This window comes from Spermophilus citellus (assembly GCF_964194105.1).
Source record: "Spermophilus citellus genome assembly, chromosome: 12".
NCBI lineage: Eukaryota > Metazoa > Chordata > Mammalia > Rodentia > Sciuridae > Spermophilus > Spermophilus citellus.
In genome coordinates this window covers 55,250,047-55,268,836 of record NC_138198.1, presented here as the reverse complement: position 1 = coordinate 55,268,836, position 18,790 = coordinate 55,250,047, and the positions used below count along the sequence as shown (strand labels likewise).

The window sequence follows — 18,790 nt, the reverse complement described above, 5'->3', positions numbered from 1 at the left end:
GTCCCCTCCTCCCCACTGGCACCTGCGCTGCACCCGGAGCGCGCAGGAAATGCAGCCCTTGCTGAGACCGTGGAGGCTTGGGGATGCTCGTTACTGCGGCAGGTCCCTCCACCCTGACAGATACACCCTGACCTGGCCACCATTTGCTCCTTTGCTCCCGAAGGCCTTTCTCGAAAGACACCTTCGCACTCACCCCCTGTCGAGGTAGGTGTGGGAAAGGGTGTCTCCTGTATGTCGGGTAAAGAAATTCCCCAAGGAGCCAAGTTCAAGGTCACTATGAGCCCGTGGACCCCATTCCCTTCCCCTTCGGCCTCGGCTCAGCTGATCCCTTCTCCTCCCCCAGCCTGAGGGTGGCCCCACGGGGACAATCTCTGGAAGGAGGGACCCGGCCCTCCCTCAGTCCAGCCGGAGGTCTCGTCCTCTTTCTGGCCCGTTTCACCCTCTGAATGATCTTGTTGATGTTCGACTTGAGGCTGCCTGAGCGTCAGCTCCCCGCGGGTGGACATGCTTCCCGCGTGGTCCCCAGAAGACACCGGGCACATAGTAGGTGCTCACTAAGCCCTGGCTGAAGGGCGCACACCATCCTGTGTTACCATGGTAACCAGAAGTGCATCCCAGCTCCTGTGCAGGCCCCTCCCTAACAGTCAGAGGGGGGCTCAGCCCCTCCGCCACGTGGGTGGTGCCCCTTCAGGCTGACCATGTGCCTCCCTGACCCCATCACCCCCAGGCCCCGCCCCTGGGCCAGCGAGGGGAGGACGTGCCTTCCCTGCAGCTCACGGGGGTCCTCCCACCGTGTACCCCCCCCACCCCGTGCTGAACCCGCAGAGCCTTAGTCACAGCGGCCCGTCGGGTGGACACTGCACCCAGCCTGCTGCCCAGCTCATGAGCCCGCGTAGAGGCGAGTCCCCTGAGGCCCCCTTGACCTCCTGGTTTCCTTTCCTCTGTTTTTTTAAGCCTGGCTCATTCAAAAAAATCAGGATGGAAGATGTTAAAAACAGTCCCTCGGCTCAGGACACCCATGCCCCAGTGTATGAGGTAAAAATGGGGTCGATTTGACTGTGAAAAAGCCAAAGTCTGACAGTGGCCTTGAGGGAGGCCGCACGCCCCAGTTTCCACCCGGTGTGACCCGTCGCGGCCGGGCATTACTTTCTGAGTTCTATTTTCCCCACTTACTCTCAAAACTGTCCTGGTTTGGATGATAAATGACGCGGGCTGTCTGCCGAGGAAGCGTGTCCCTCCCTGGCCTCACCAGTGGCCACTCTTGTCCTCGTTAGCTCCCCTCTGGCCACGTGGGCAGCAGCACCGCTCCTCACAAATGCCAGGACACTCCTACCCCAGGGCCTTTGCACTGGTGGTTCTGACGCCCGGCTGCCCTTCCCTGAGATACCCACAGGCTCCCCGTTGAGGTCTTCTCCAATGCTCTCACTGTCCTCTAACACCATCTCGGACGCAGAGGGTAACAGGGTCCAGTCCCCGGATCCCCACTGGCACGCAGCCGACGGCTCTGGGGTTTGTCTGTGGACCAATCCCTGCCGTGGAGACCGCCGGACCCTCACAGCCCCCCGTGATTCACATTCACCATCTGCCCTTATCTCACGGATCACCCGCTTCCCCCACTAACACGCCAGCACCTCAGTGCCTGCACATAGTAGGTACTGACAGTGTACCTGCATACGGGACTCGTTTGATAAATGTCTTGGATAAACAGGGACCGACTGTCCCCAAAGTCAACTACTTTGATATTGGACAAGACAAATATCAGTGAATAAGACCAGGCTTATGTGAAAGATCAGAGCCGGCGGTCAGTGACTACGCATCAAGGGACACGCATTTATGAGCACCAGCTGAATACGTTTCTGTTGTTCCTTTCATTAGCATTATCTAAGGGAAAGAAATAGAGAAAAAGGGACAGAATGAGCACAGAGAGGGGAGGAGGGGGAGGAGGAGGGGGAGGAGGAGGGGAGAAGGGGGAGGAGGGGGAGGAGGAGGGAGGAGAAAGAGGAGGGGGAAGAGGGAGGAGGAGGGGAGGAGGGGGAGGAGGGAGGAGGGGGAGGAGGAGGGGAGAAGGGGGAGGAGGGGGAGGAGGAGGGGGAGGAGGGAGGAGGGGGAGGAGGGAGGAGGGGAGGGGGAGAGGAGGAGGAGGAGGTAGGAGGGGGAGGAGGGAGGAGGGGAGGGGGGAGGAGGAGGGAGGAGGGGGAGGGGGAGGAGAGAGGAGGGGGAGGAGAGAGGAGGGGGAAGAGGAGGGGGAGGGGGAGGAGGAGGGGGAGGAGGGGAGAAGGGGGAGGAGAGAGGAGGGGGAGGAGGAGGGGGAGGGGGATGAGGAGGGGGAGGAGGGGAGAAGGGGGAGAAGGTGGAGGAGAAGGGAGGGGGGGAGGAGGGGGTGGAGGAGGAAGAGCAAGGAGAGGAGGAGGTGGGAGAGGAGGAAAATGTACGAGGAAGAGAGGACGAGGAAGAGTGCGGGAGGAGTAAGGACAGAGCCCAAGGCTGCGTTGGACATGACTCTTCTGCTCTCTAGGGGACCTCTGTGAGCCTCAGTTTCTTCATCTGGAAGACAGGGCTGAAAACATCTCCCTTTAAGAGGTCGTCTAGGTCACTGTTGGCGTCTGCGGTGGGAACGGAGATGGTCACCGGCTGAACTACCCGCTCCCTGGGTCCTTCCACAGCTGGGGATGGAGCCCAAGGTCCCGCATGTGCCGGGCAAGGGCTCTGCCCCTGAGCTCCGGCTCCAGCCCGCCCTCCCCGGGACCGACAGGAGCCACCTGTGAGAGCCCTTCCTGTCAGACGGAGATTCTCTGGGGCCAGGGACAGCGTCTAGCAGGGCCCACGGATTTGCACAGAAAATGGTGACCCCTTCTATTTCCTCACGTCCATGGGAAATGGGGCACTTGGTCATCATGAAGGGAAGCAGCAAATGGCGTTAATATGGGCAGAACCTCCCGCCACCAGGGGACGTCCCATCAGGTGACAGCACGATGGCTTTTTTTGGGGGGGACACCAGGGATTGAACTCGGGGCGCCGACCACCGAGCCCCACCCCAGCCCTGTTTTGCATTTTATTTAGAGACAGGGCCTCACTGAGTTGCTTAGGGCCTCGCTGTTGCTGGGGCTGGCCTTGAACTCGCGATCCTCCTGCCTCAGCCTCCCAGGTCGCTGGGAGTGCAGGTGCGGGCCCCTGTGCCCAGTGGGTGATGTTAATCTGGGAAGAGCCCAGGAGAGGCTCAGGGGCACCTCGTGTATTTGGGGGGCTGTGAATGGGACTGTGCCCCGGGAGCTGAGATCCCGACTCCAGGACCCCAGGAGGCCGCCTGATCTGGACAAGGGGTCGTGCCGAGGTCATTGGTTGAGCTGAGGTCAAGATGGAATGGGGCAGGTCGAATCTCCTAGGAGGAGGAGGGACAGGCCACTGTGGATCTGCTAGCCAGGGCCACCAGGATTGTCTGCCACCAGGAGCTGGGGGAGGCCAGGGAGGGTCCTCCCCAGGCTGCGGGGGGGTGGCTGTGAGGACCCTCTGCACCGCAGCTCCTGGCCCCCAGCAGCAGGGGCAGCTGTTTCTATGTCTGAGTCATTCAGTTCACGGCCCCAGGGTGACACGGGAGGTGACGTTGGGAGGCTCCACCCAGGGAGGGAAGGGCAGGAAGGACCGGCTGGCCGGGAGGTTCCCAGGGCCACTGACCGGGGCACCTGGGTGACAGGCGCAGCCGCGGGGCGTGGGGCATTCACCCACCCGTCCCCCGGGCACCTGGTGGAGGCTGTCCGGGGATGTCCCCGGGAGGCCTGGTGGCCGCGGCAGTCCCAGGGAGGGACAGAGTGATGGGTGACCCCAGGGAGGGCTTCACAGTGGAAACCTTATGGACGGCTGGGGTGGGGACACTCGGGGGAGGCCCTGTGCCTGCAGGATGACGAGGTGACACGCAGCCCAAGGCCAGCAGCACCCACCTCCTCGCCCCTGTGACAACACCACATCACAGACACCACCAGTGTCCCTCATGGGACAGAGACCCCTGGGCGAGAAGCTCTGCCTCAGAGTCTCAAGAGCCCGGAGGACGACGGTGGGCACAAATGGTGGAAAGTTCTAGAAGTCGGTTCTGAGTCAGGCTGCAACCAGTCGGTCGGGTGGGTGGGACATTATGATAAAAATGTCAGTCGTGTTTCTAAAAGAAATACTAAGGTGGGGTCTGGCTCCTCCTGAGCTCGGCCAGGGCCACCCTCGCTCCTAGGCGAGGTCTGATTACGTGTGACCAGTCCCTGTGTCCCGGGGCAGTGGGCGACAGGCACAACCATCTGGGGCCCCCCTTTCCGCCCACTCTCAGGCTGCACCCTAAATGGGCGACTGAGTCGAAGGTCAATTCCCATGAATCTCCCTCCAACCTCTGGGGGGACATTCCACAGAAGCAGGCCCCAGCCCAGAGGGGTGGCCCAGCCCCGCGCAGGAGGAAGCCAGGCCTCGCTCCCCAGTGGCCAAGCCCCACACGGGCCACACCTCCATCTGCAACCGTGGCGTCAGGGCAGGGCCCGGGGACCATGGAGGGTCCATAGAGGCGCACGTGCCAAGTGGCCTCAGGACGCTCCACGGAGAACCACGCTGTGGCCGCCTTGTTCCTAACCCTAAGTCTTTGGCTCCGGCCTTCTTCAGCAGGGGACAGAGGACTGATCTGGGGACCTCTCTCTCACACAGATGGACGAGAGGAGGGTTAGTGTGTTGGGGACGAGGGGACATCTCAACAGGTGTCAGAATTATAAATGACTTTAACCTTTGACCCCCAGCTACGTAGACGCAAAAGCACGGAAAGCACACAGGGTAGCTCATGGCAGCTCGTCCGCACACGGAGGTCGGCCCGATGTTTCCCTCCAGGGTACCCACAAGATGGAGTACTATGCTGCTGTCTAAAAGAATGAAGAGGGGCTGAGGTTGTGGCTCAGTGGCAGAGCACTTGCCTAGCGTGTGTGAGGCACTGGGTTCGATTCTCAGCACCACATATAAATAAATGAATAAAACAAAGGTTCATCAACATCTAAAAAAATTAAAAAAAAAAAAAAAGAATGAAGGGGCCATCGGTGCCCTGCAGTGGGGAAGGCTCTGGAATATTCTGCTACGGGAGCGGGGAGAATGACGGACCAGAACAGCAGGCGCAGGAGCCACCCTCTGGTGTGAGGAGGGGAGGGGGCTCAGAGCTGACGGAGCCATGCCACTGTCCTCTGAGTCCGCCTTTGCCTATTCAGCCAAGTGCACATCAAGACCAAGTGGCAGAGCTGAGGCTTCTTCTGTCATTATGCCCTAAACGGCAGAGACGACCCTGCACAGCGTTTGCCTGGCTCCAGGGACTGGGAGCCGTCAGACACGACTGGACGCACTCGAGGTCCTGGCAGGTTCCGGGCCACTTCACATGGGGCACGAGAGCCCGGGGTCCCGGGCCAAGCCTCTGTGGATGGTGAGTGACAGCCGCATTGGCATAAATAAAAAAGAGTGGCAGAGGGAGGGGGCTGCGTGGGGGCAGCAGGGGACAGGGGCCGGCGGGGCCGGGCCCGGGAGGACGTCTCTCATCCGCAGCATTTTAAGGGCTGGGGAGAGGCACAGAGGCCGCATGCTAGGCATGAATATTTAAAAGCTGCTCAATAAAACATGCCTCGCGCTCTGCTTTCCAAACCTACCTCCCCAATGCCTGAAGGTCAGGGTGGGGCTGGGATCTGCTGTCCGCGTTGGACTGCAGCCTGGGGACCACCCTGGCCCTGACCGTGGCCGGGGAAGCCTCCTGCGTCTCCCCCTGGCCAGCCATGTGCGCACGTCCAGGTCTGCACGTCCAGGCTCGAGTCACGCTTGCCCCAGGAGTGGCCTCTCAGCTGCCCTTGGCCCTCGGGGGAGGGGTGTGAACAGCCCATGGAGGGTCCACGGACGCCCATGGAGTGGGGGCCTAGGCAGGAGGTCCCAGGACCCCAGACAACCCACAGCGTGGGCTACACTGTGTGCGCAGGGCCCTGGTAGATGTGTGCCCTGGGCCGTGACCTCCACCTCTGGGGGAGGGCTGGGTGACCTCCAGGGTAGAGCCACCTTGCCTGGGTTCAAAGATACTACTCTGTCTTTCATCCATGTTAGGTTTGGGATTGCACGACTTTGACAGATTTTAAAATCCAAAACGACATCTAAACACTTGCATGCTGCAAAATGAGGTCACATTTGTGTCCCCTCCAGACCTCCCTGGCCACAGGGACCTAGTGGTTAGAGGTCTGCGGTGAGCCTGCACCCTGGACTCCGCAGAGGCTGGTCCTCAGGCTGCCTCCCCTTGCTCCCGTTTCCCCATCACAGCCCCAGGAGCTGCCCTGCTCCCAGAGGGCCACCTCCCTGTGACCCTGGTGGTCCACATCCACTGTCCCAGTGTCACTTACATTGTAGAGGAGGTCAGTCCAGCCTTCCATGGTGATACACTGGAAGACGGTCAGCACGGCGAACAGGATGTTGTCGAACTGCGTGATCCCGTTGTTGGGCCCTTCCCAGTAGGTCTGGCATTTGGTCCCGTTGGGGCAGGTACGGGCGGGTTCCTTTGTCCCACACGGAGCCAGGGACTCACCCTGAATGTCATCTGTGAAAGGGAAGGGGAGGAGCGTCAGGACAAGCATCAGGGAAACCGGAGAAATCAGAACCCGTGAGTGTTTAACGCTGTTGGGAGAAACGGCGATTGGGGTGAACTTCGTCTTTTTTCTTTAATCAGGACATGGCTCGATTGATTTATTGAATACTTTCTCCTTCACTGAATTATTCTCCAAGCTTCATTATTCATACCTTCTTGTCTTCTGGGGGTTATTTTGCTGTTACTTTCCTCAACTTTGAGAAGGATTAACTTGGAGGCTATAAATTGTCCTTAAAGAGCAGCTTTAGCTGCATCTCAGAAATGTTGTCAGTCATCATTATCATTATTGCTGAGTTATTTTCCAATTTCCATTTCTTCTTTGATCCATGAACAATGAAGACATTTCTTTTTCACAAAACTTGTTAAACATATGAAGAGAGAGAGAAGAGCATGACGAGGATTATCTGATGTACCTCTCACCAATGTCACCCTTCGTCAACTCTGGGTCCCTCTCCTTTCACCTCTTCTTTATACTTTGCCAACTAGAGATCTCAGTTGCAATATCATTTCACCCACAAATAAGAGCCTCGTCTCTTAATTTTTAAATGCTTTTGGAGTTTTCTTTCTGATTTCTGGTTGAGTTGCCTCGTGTCGGGAACCTGTTGGGCTTTTGTCCCAGCCTCCTGACCCCTGCTGGGGGAGCCTCGTGGTTCGTGGTCAGGTCTGGTGAACGCGCGGGGGTCGTTGGCTACAGAACTCTTCATGCCACGGTGAAGAACTGGCCACCGGGCTCCTGTCTGAATCCTTGCTGGTTTTCTTCCTGGCCTGTCTGGGCTGGGGAGCTGTTCTGGGGGCAAGGGACAGGGGTATGCGCAGCCCCTACCCCAATGGGTGGAGAACAGAAGCCAAGTTCTCCCCACAGAGCAGGGGCGGACTGTGAAAATGTCGGCAGGGAACACAGCGTGACAGGGGACAGCCCTCTGGCTGGAAGCCAGGACGGCCTCGGGAGGAAGCAGTGGGCGCTGAAGGTCGGGTCCGGATCCCAGGGCGTGGCGGGGCTGGGGACCTGGACTCCAGGGCTCTGGGCTGGAAGGTGGCCTCTCTGGGAGCCTGCCTCCTCTCCACAGGGTCCACGCCTGGCCCATTCCCGTCCCTTGTGCTTCAGCCCAGTCACCTGGGATGTCCCCTTTCCCCTGGCCTCCAGTGGACGTGCAGACAGAGTCACACGTGGGCCTCCAAGTGACGGTCGCATTCCTCCAAGGATTCTGGCATCTCTTGGGAAGCGGGGAGCCTTCTGCTCTGCCTCTGCCTCCCCGGGTGTTCAGGGGGCCCCCCGTGGCCCTCCGCCTGTCCCACGAAGCTCTCCAGGGTGGCTTCTAGAAACACCGCCATCCAGAGAGTCTGCGGCGCTTGGTTATAAATACATTTTAAAATTAACCTGTGGCGGGCGTCTGTGTATAGCCGTCCCTGGACTCACACAGCTGATGTTTTTAATTGTGAGCTTTTCAGTCACCCGCCTAAACGGAGGCTCCCCACACCCACATCTGTACCCCACAACCGCATTCGGAGCCAGCCAGCCCAGGCTTCTCCTTGGCCCATCTCAGGTGGAAAGGAACAAGACCAAAGTTCACAAAGCTCAGGACTCACGACTCCTGGTTTCTCTGCTTGGGGCTGATGGTGCCAGGGGCCAACAGGCTGGCACCTCTCCCCTCCCTCTTTGCCCCTCCCTCTCCCCCTCCCTCTCTCCCCCTCCCTCTCCCCCTCTCCCCCTCCCTCCCTCTCTATTTCCACCTGGGTGACGAGGCCAGGTGCAGAAATAGATCTGCCTCAATTAACACCTTCTTCATTGGGGAAAGAAATCATTAGGACATTCCAGATTGAGCCGCTTCACACGCCCAGGAGAGGAGGGGGGTGGGGAGACACGGCCCCGCCCCCCGCCCTCCCCAGGAGCCTCCCCTGCGCTTCCCTCCCCTGGGGGATGAGGGGACAGGTCTCAAGAGCTCCCTCTGCTGATCCCCGGGGGCTGCTGGGTGGGAAGGTGGGAGGCAGCCATTTCCGGGTCCTCTTCCACGGCCGCCTCTCCCGGTGACAGGCCCCTGACTTCTTTCTGTTTGGGGTCCCCTTGTTCTGTCTGCCTCCTGGGCCTCAGCTCCCCTGGCTCAAAGGACCAGTGTGACCCCCCCAGGCTGCCACGTGGGCACAGCCAGGGTCCAGACGCGGGAAGGTGGGTGTCCCCTCTTATTTGACTCCATTCACAGGGCGGCTGGAGTTGGCGGCCGGGATTGAACTGGAAATGTCTCGTGGAGTCAGGAGCCTGGTCCTCGGGCCCAGGAGGGTCCCCTGCCCGCCCTGCCTGCCCGACCCTGGACTGACTCGGATGCTGACCGGGGCTGGGTCCTGATGGGGGCCGGGCATCCACGCTGGGCTATCTGGAGCCACGTCCTGGAGACCGCAGGGGGCTCCGTCCTGCACTAACCTTCTACAGGACAGTCGGGGTACCCAAAGGCAGGCAGGGGTCACAGGACCCCTGGTCCCCTGGCTGGGGAATCTGACCCGTATGTCTAGCAGAGTGTGTCCAGCTGCCCCCAGGGTTAGCCGTCAACAGCGCAGCCTGGGACACCTTGCCTCCTCTGTGTCTCCCCACCCCGTTCTCCCGGGGTCGTAGCCCAGGTCATTCCTGTGAAGCCTCTGGTCCCTGGGGGGGCAGCACAGTTCCCCTGAAGGAGCATCTCCCACCCCCAGGAGAAGGACAAGCCCCTTCCCAAGGGAGGAGGTTGGCAGACCCACGTCCTGCGGCTCGGACCTACCTGTCCCCTCTTCAAAGCAGGTGGTATGAAATTTTCCCATATAAAATTCTAACCCTATGCTTGCAAAAATAAGGATCCCGAAAAACAGGAGGAGGCCGATCTGCAGCAGCGGGATCATGGCCTTCATGATGCACCTGGCATGCGTGCGGCCTGGGTTCGATCCTCAGCACCACATACAAACAAAGATGTTGTGTCCACCGAGAACTAAAATAAATAAATAAATATTAAAAAATTCTCTCTCTCTCTCTCTCTCTCTCTCTCTCTCTCCCATTCTCTCTAAAAAAATGTTTAAAAAAAGATTTCTTACAACTCAATAATCACAAAAACATATAGCCAAATTGAAAAACGGCATCAGATCTTAATAAACATTTTTTTTCCAAAGAAGATATTGTCAGTAAGCACATGAGAAAATTATCAACATGATTTGGAAAGTGTAATTCAAAACCACAATGAGATACCACTTCACACCCCATAGGATGGCTACATTTAAAAAGAGGAACTGTAATAAACATGGAGATGGTGTGAAGAAACATGAGCTCTTCCTCATCACTGCTGGGAAAGGGTTGAAGTAGCTGTTTTGGAAAACTGTCTGGCACTCCCTCACATTAAGCAGAGGGTTAATTAAGATCCAGCAATTTCACTTTGAGGTATATGTCCAAAAGTACAGAAAGCCTACCTCTACACAGAAACTTGTACATGAGTATTCATGGCAGCATTAAATAGTCCATAATATCTGCAGTGTTCTCACCTGATGGGAAGCAATCCATGCATCCATCACTTTATGACTACAAAAGCCAAATGACAAATATTCGTGCAATGAGATACCACCCAACCATAAAAGAATGAGGTACTGATACATGCTCCATGGTGAATGAACCTGAAAAACACCAGATGGATTCTGCCAAATATGTGTGATTCTCCTTCATGAAATGTCCAGCATGGGCCAATCCACAGAGTCAAAACATAGAACAGTGGTGTCCGACAGCTGGGATGAGGGATGAACGAGAACTGATTCCAAATGTGTGATAGTGTTTCTTCTGGTGAAATGTTCTAAAATTGGATGACAGTGGCCATTGCCCAACCATGTGGATACACTCAAAACTGTTAAATTACACACTACAAAAGAGGTGAATTTTATGAAATGTAAATTATATATCAATTTTTAAAAATTTAATTAACTCTTTAAAGCAAACAAACTGCGTTCTGGCTTATACCACATATATAAAATTAAATTATGAGAGCAACAATACAAATAAGAGGAAAAATGAAAATGTACGACTGTAAGATTTTCTTGTTGGGTGTTTTTGCCAGCTTTTCATTATTGTGGCCAAAATACCAGTCAAGAACAATTCAGAGGAGGAAGCATTTATTTGGTTCATAACTTCAGAAGTACAGTCCATGGCCAGCCAGCTCCATTGCTCTAGGTCCAAGCGGAAGCAGAACATCATGGTGGAAGGGTATGGTGGAGGGAAGCCATTGGCACCAGGAAGCAGAGTGAGAGGGAGCTCTGCTCACCAGGGACAAAATATAAACCCCAAAAGCCGCCCCCAGTGATCACTCCTCCAGGCACGCCCTATCTGGTACAGTTACCACCCAGTTAATTCCTACCAGTGGGTCGATTGATTAGGTCACAGCTCTCATAATCTAATCATTTCACCTCTGAAATGTCCGATACATGAGGTTTTGGGGGACACCTCCTATATAGACCATAAAATTATACAAGAATAGTATAATAATATTTAAAGGTGAGCTTTGGTGAGTTAAAAACTCATATTATAGCCCAGCATGTTCCAATAGAAAATAAAACATAAACATCTAGCTAATTTGCCAGGATTGGGTAAAAAATTAAATCTTAAAAATGCATTACATTTTAAAAAAATACTCAAGAAAAGTAGAAAAGAGAACAGACAACAAGATGGTAAATTTTAAACTCAGCTATATGGATGATTCAATGAAATGTAAATGGTTTCTGAATTTTCATTATGAAGCAAGTATTGTCAGACTGAACAAAAAAATGAGACCCACATACTATTTATATGTAATGTATTTTAAATAAGAAGACTCATAGAGGTTAAAAGTAAACAGACATAAAAATAGACCATAAAAACATCATTTAGAAGAAAGTATCAAGCAGATTAGAAATCAGAATAAGAAATATCACCAAGGATCAGGAGGAACATTTATTTACAATTAAAGAACAGTACAACAAGAAAACTCAAGGCATTGTAGAACAGGGGATTCATTGACAATTAAAGAAGATTCTAAACAACAACTGCAGAATTCACATTTTTTTTTTAAATTTTCATGTAACAACCACTAAGATTATGCTGTGAATCATAAAATAGGACCTGATTGATTCAAATAGATTGAAATTACTTAGAGCATATTTTCTGATCCTAGCCGATTACATTAAGAATCATAACAGGAAGACATCTGGAAAGATCCCCCAAATAGTTGGAAATAAACACAATCCTAAATGATTCACGAAGCAAAGAAGACACCATAAAGAAAAACCTTTAGTCAATGAGGTAGAAGAATATTTGAAAACATTTACAAAGAATAAGGATGATTTCAATTTTCTAGTAAAGGGGTGGTGTTTGTAATTAAAAACCTCCACATGGTTTGCAGGATTATTTCTTAATTGCAGAATGGTTTTGTAGTTGAAAACCTATTAGTGTAATTCACCATATTAGAGTAATTGAGAAAAACACGCAGAACTATCTTGAGGCATGCAAGAGTATTGTTTGGGAAAAGTCAGCTTGGTCGAGTCAGGGGGCAGCCTGCTCTGGAGCATGCTCTGTGTGGAAGTCGCCCCCACCCCAGGCAAGCAGGGCTACAGTCACAGAGGTGACGGGGGATTTTATAGAGAAGATGGAAATTCTTGAGGGACCAATTGGAGGAGGTGGCTCTATCCACAGAGGTCAGGGAAGGCACCACCAGCACTTCTGTGCTCACTGGAGACGTGAGATGCCTTCATTAGTAGGCCCACACCCAGGTAGGTCCTCCACATGCTCAGCCACTGGGCCCACACCAAGGTAGGTTTTCTACACGCTCAGCCACTGGGCCAAATCCAAGGTAGGTCCACCATACACTCAGCCACTGGGCCAAATCCAAGGTAGGTCCTCCACACGTTCAGCCACTGGGCCCACCCCAAGGTAGTTCCTCCACACATTCAGCCACTGGGCCCACCCCAAGGTAGTTCCTCCACATGCTCAGCTGCTGGGCCCACACTGAGGTACGTTGATGAACCATTTCCCCCTCCCCATTCCAGGACTCCCATCTTAAGATTGGGAGTCATCTCATCACAAAATCATGAAAAGTTCATTTCTGTTTTATTGTAAAATGCTAAGATTTCTATTTGGCCTGACCATAATTTGATGTTTTAAAAACTTGCGTGGGATTCCTGCCTGTGCTTTGATCTTACCGGTGCCCGGCTCTCCTTGACCAGATAACCACCCTCCCTGAAATCCCAGCTGCTCCTCATCAACCCGGATGTTGGAGTCTGAGTCGGCTCCCTTCCTTGAGATGTTAAGCCGTGCAGATCATTAACCTGCCATCTGCCCTTGTATTTCTCTTGCCTGAACCCTGTCAGCTCTAAGTTCCCAAGACACCCGCTTTTTGTATCATAAAAACTTCCCTGTAATCAGACCAGCTTCTGCCCTGTTTTTCTGGGTGAGGCAGCCGCTCTCTTTTGCGTACACAATATAAGCTGCTTTAATTTAGTTTAAATTGGAGTCAGTGGTCTTTTTCTTTTTATAGTTGTAGTTGGACACAATACCTTTATTTTATTTATTTATTTTATGTGGTGCTGAGGATGGAACCCAGGGCCTCGCACGTGCTAGGAGGACACTCTACCATTGAGCCCTAGCCCCAGCCCCATCAGTGGTCTTTTCTGTGTGTCGTGGTTCAACAAGGTCCTCCACACGCTCAGCCACTGGGGCACACCCGGGTAGGTTCTCCACATGCTCAGCCCCCACTTTTCTGCACAGGTGGCTAGGCTCTACTTCCCACAGGGGATCTCAGGGGCAGGAACCTGTGATGCCGGCTGGTGCCCGAGCAGAGAGGCAGGCCCTGCCATTCTGCAGTCCTCTCCTTCACCTTATGTGGGTGACCATCCTAGAGACCAGTGAGGATGTGACCGTTTTTAACTTCCCATGCCTTTTCTGTCTTTGTGCTTCTTGATTTGGTTTTGGCCACGCAAATGAGGAGAGAATACTGCATAGCTGGGGGGAAATAAATGAATGAGGAAGGCTTTTAAGTACTAATATGAAAAAAATCTCACGTTACTAAATGAAACACACCAGGTGCAGAAATGCCACTCAATGGTGCTTTCCTCTGTATGGAAGTTGCTCATCACGTCCAAGTAGTAACCAAAGTGACTCACAGGGATCAAAGGTGAGGGCCTGTCGGAGCATGCTCTATGTGGAAGTCGCCCCCACCCCAGGCAAGCAGAGGTGACGGGAGATTTTACAGAGAAGGTGGAAATTTGAGGGACCAATTGGAGGAGGTGGCTCCATCCACAGAGGTCAGTGAAGGCACCACCAGCTCTTCTATCTCATTGGAGATGTGAGATGCCTTCATTAGTAGGCAGAGGAGGGAAGACAGGTAGAGGCGGAAGAGGATTTGATACAGTTTGGGTTTTTAACCCATATAAGGTTATGAGAATAAGTTTCAATAGATAAAGATTATTAACGTTTTCATTTCAGAATGATATTAAGATTATATTCTAATAAACAATGAAGGAGTTCAGCTTAACAATGAACAAAAGCACAGGACTGTTAATAATCATGTAGAGTAATTAACGTGTGTTTGTACTTGCTTATTTATGTTTAAGAAAATGCAGATGAAAAACAGAAAGGCAACAGGTACTTATGAGTTTTGGAAGGAAAGGTTGGAGATCATAGGATGGGCGTGAGAATCCTCTAAGAGGACATTTTATATGATTTTGAAATGTAAATGAGGGGCTGGGGATGTGGCTCAAGCAGTAGCGCGCTCGCCTGGCATGCGTGTGGCCCAGGTTCGATCCTCAGCACCACATACAAACAAAGATGTTGTGTCCGCCAAAAACTAAAAAGTAAATATTAAAATTCTCTCTCTCTCTCTCTCAATCTCTCTCTCTTTTTAAAAAAAGAAATGTAAATGGAACATGAAAAATGTTTTATTTATTTTTAAAAATGAAGTTACATGAAGAGGAAAAAAATCCTGAAACTGAACATTGATGAACTTAATTCCAGATAAAATTGCCGTAGACACAGAGGAAATAATTATTATAAAAATCTTTAGCAGATTCCAACATGGTGGCGGGCGCAGAGAGATCAAGTCTCTGACCTCTTCAGCTGTTCGGACATAGGGAGTCGTAAACAATCTAAATTCTGTTTGCTCAGGATCACTAGGCAATGCTGAACTGACGTGGATCTGGGGCGATCAGTCTGGGCCTCTCAGAACACACACTGAGCCCAGATCGGCTGAATTCAAGCTCCCGTTCGCCTGCTTCCCGCAGACAAACAGCTGTGACTCAGCACTAATCCATCCGGCTGAAACAACTGGTCGGCCCTTCTGTTCCTACGGAGGTAAATGCCAACCGAGCCTTCATAGGTAGTGGCCACAGGTTTGAAACGGGGCTTGGGAGAGACAGTAAGGACCCACCCATTGCATTGGTCATCCGGCAAAGGGAAACGAACTGTCGCAATTTGCAAGAGATACCACCATGGCAGAGAACTGACGTCATCAGACTGCGGCGGAGGAGATAACTTCATTGAAACCTGGGGCTACAGGTGTGTAATTCCCTAGCCTTCCCTCTCCACACATCGGGGAAACCTTAAGGGCCCCTCCCAGCTCTCCCGTAAGGGCCCCTCCCAGCTCTCCCATGAGCCCGATAGCCAGACCGAGGGAATCAGACGTGGCGCGGGACCCGAGGCACGGAACTCCCGGCTACCGCTCCCACCAGTGCTGACAACTGAGGTCTCTTGCAAAAGCTACGGGGGGCGTGGCTACTGGAGGGCAAGTAAAATTTGCTGAGGATTCTTAGCCCCAAGCTCTACAAACTTAGGGTCTGAGGGAATGGCAAACTGGGAGAGTGTGCCCAGTCGTCCATGAAAACAGGGCTCCCGGGAGCAGCAGACCTGGCGTGTAGCCAGTATTGTGGTGAGCGGCACCCGTGAGAGGGGCCTGGCTAGAGGAAAAGTGGGGAAGTGACTAGACACAAGAGGAGGCCCTAGGCACTCAGGATTGGAGACTCGCCCAGTCTGGGAGGAGGAGCTGCTGCACAGTGATTGGTTCACGCATATTGACAGGAGAAACTTGGCCTGTTGGGCACAGTGCCACCTACTGGAAGAGAAGTTAATCAAACTCTAAGACTGCATTTATTAGTTTTTTTTTCTCTCTTTTTTTTTGATTTGGGTTTTTTCTTTCATTTTCATTTTTCTTTCTTGTTGTTTTTTATATTTTTTTACAATTTTTTTAAATATTTTTTTTCTTCTAATTTTAAGGTTAATTTTTTATTAGTTTTTTAATTTTTTTTTACTTTTTTTTCTTTTTTTATTTCCTATTATTTTTCTTCTTTTGTCTTTTCATTTCTTTTCAATTTTCTTATTCCCCCTTCCTTGAATTCTACCTGCTTACTCTCATTCTCTTCAGTGACTTCTTCCCTTCCCTTCTAATACCTTTCCTCCCAAGCATCAAATAAATTTATAGGAGTAAACAGTAACTCAGCAGTCAAACAGAACAAGAAGTAACATGAGCAACTTGAAAAAACAAGGAAGAAAAGGAGTACAAAAAATGCAGGACAGCCTAAATATTCAGGAGGACCTAGAGTCATCAGAAAAATGGTCATATAAAGAACTCAAGAAACACCTTAGACAGATGGAATGGAACCTTAAAGAGGATACGAGACAGCAAATTCAAGCAGCGAAAGAACACATTGAGAATGAATTACATAAACAGATAAATGAAGAAGTTAAGCATCTTTATCAGGAGATAGAGATTATAAAAAATAATCAAACAGTAATTCTAGAAATGAAGGAAACGATAAACCAAATTAAAAACTCAATTGAGAGTATCACTAACAGAGTGGAGCAAGTAGAAGCCAGAACGTCATATAATGAAGACAAAATATATCATCTTGTAAAGAGTCTAGCCAACTCAGAAAGGCTGGTAAAAAATCACGAGAAAAACATCCAAGAGTTATGGGATAACATAAAAAAAACCAAACTTACGAGTCATCGGGATAGAAGAAGGTACAGAGACTCAAACCAAGGGAATGAGTAACCTAATGAATGAAATAATTACAGAAAACTTTCCAGAAATAAAAAAGGAAACAGATATACAAATTGAAGATGCATACAGGACACCGAGCACACAAAATCACAGTAGACCAACGCCAAGACACATTGTTATGAAGATATCCAATATACAGAACAAAGAGAAAATATTAAAAGCTACAAGAGAAAGGAGGCAGATTACATTCAGGAGTAAACCAATAAGGTTAACAACGGATTTTTCATCACAGATGCTGAAAGCGAGAAGATCCTGGAACAACGTATTTCAAACACTGAAAGACAATGGATGCCAACCAAGAATTCTGTATCCAGCAAAATTAAGCTTCAGGTATGACAACGAAATAAAAATCTTTCATGATAAACAAAAGTTAAAAGAATTTGCAGCTAGAAAACCAGCATTGCAAAGCATTTTGAGCAAAACACTACATGAGGAAGAAATGAAAAACAATAACCAAAACCATCAGTGGGAAGTGCCTCGGTAAAGACAGAGGGCGAGGGGAAAGATAATCATGGAGAAACAAACTAAATTTTTTTTAAAAAAGGATAAATAATCAAACATGGCTGGAAGTACAAACCATATATCTATAGTAACTCTGAATGTTAATGGCTTAAACTCTCCAATAAAGCGACATAGGCTGGTATCATGGATTAAAAAAACAAATCCAACAATATGCTGCCTCCAGGAGACACATCTGATTGGAAAAGACATACACAGGCTGAAGGTGAAAGGATGGGAAAAAATATACCATGTACACGGTCCTCGTAAGCAAGCAGGGGTGGCCATCCTCATATCGAATAAAATCGACTTCAAGACTAAGTTAATCAAAAGGGATAAGGAAGGACATTATATACTGTTAAAAGGAACCATTCACCAACAAGACATAACAATTATCAATATTTATGCACCAAATAATGGTGCTGCGACATTCATAAAACAAATTCTCCTCAAGTTCAAGAATCAAATAGACCACAACACAATAATTATGGGCGACTTCAACACACCTCTCTCACCATTGGACAGATCCTCCAAACAAAAGTTGAATAAAGAAACTATAGAACTCAATACCACAATCAATAACCTAGAATTAACTGACATATATAGAATATATCAACCATCATCAAATGGATATACTTTTTTCTCAGAAGTACATGGAACCTTATCAAAAATAGACCATATATTATGCCATAGGGCAACCCTCAGTAAACATAAAGGGGTGGAGATAATACCATGCATTTTATCTGATCATAATGGAATGAAACTGGAAATCAATGATAAAAGAAGGAAAGAAAAATCCTACATCACATGGAAAATGAATAATATGTTACTGAATGATCAATGGGTTACAGAATACATAAAGGAGGAAATCAAAAAATTCTTAGAGATAAATGAAAATACAGACACAACATATCGGAATCTATGGGACACAATGAAAGCAGTTTTAAGAGGGAAATTCATCGCCTGGTGGTCATTCCTCAAAAAAAGAAAAAAACAACAAATAAATGAGCTCACACTTCATCTCAAAGCCCTAGAAAAGGAAGAGCAAAATAACAGCAAATGTAGCAGAATGCAAGAAATAGTTAAAATCAGAGCAGAAATCAATAAATTGAAAGAGAAGAAACTATTGAAAAAATTAACAAATCTAAAAGTTGGTTCTTTGAAAAAATAAATAAGATCGACAGACCTTTAGCCATGCTAACGAAGAGAAGAAGAGAGAGAACTCAAATTACTAACATACGGGATGAAAAAGGCAATATCACAACAGATGCTACAGAAATACAGAAGACAATTAGAAATTATTTTGAAAACCTATATTCCAATAAAATAGAAGATAGTGAAGACATCGATAAATTTCTTAAGTCATATGATTTGCCCAGACTGAGTCAGGAGGATACACACAATTTGAACAGACCAATATCAATGGATGAAATTGAAGAAGCCATCAAATGACTACCAACCGAGAAAAGCCCAGGACCGGATGGGTATACAGCGGAGTTTTACAAAACCTTTAAAGAAGAATTAATACCAATACTTTTCAAGTTATTTCAGGAAATAGAAAAAGAGGGAGCTCTTCCAAATTCATTCTATGAGGCCAACATCACCCTGATTCCGAAACCAGACAAAGACACCTCAAAGAAAGAAAACT

General features: G+C 50.0%; 1 protein-coding gene across 1 annotated transcript in view; it reads right to left on the bottom strand.

Annotated features, from left to right (window-relative positions):
* The window catches only part of LOC308631635 (voltage-dependent P/Q-type calcium channel subunit alpha-1A-like), a gene marked incomplete at both ends in the record, with an annotated part of 113,799 nt that extends 104,303 nt beyond the window's left edge, over window positions 1–9,496 (bottom strand). The window contains 2 exons of the mRNA XM_081263012.1: window positions 6,381–6,574; window positions 9,370–9,496. Coding sequence (XP_081119138.1) covers window positions 6,381–6,574; window positions 9,370–9,496 — 321 coding nt within the window. The remainder of the gene's footprint in view (window positions 1–6,380; window positions 6,575–9,369) is intronic.
* Between the last annotated feature and the right edge of the window lie 9,294 nt (window positions 9,497–18,790).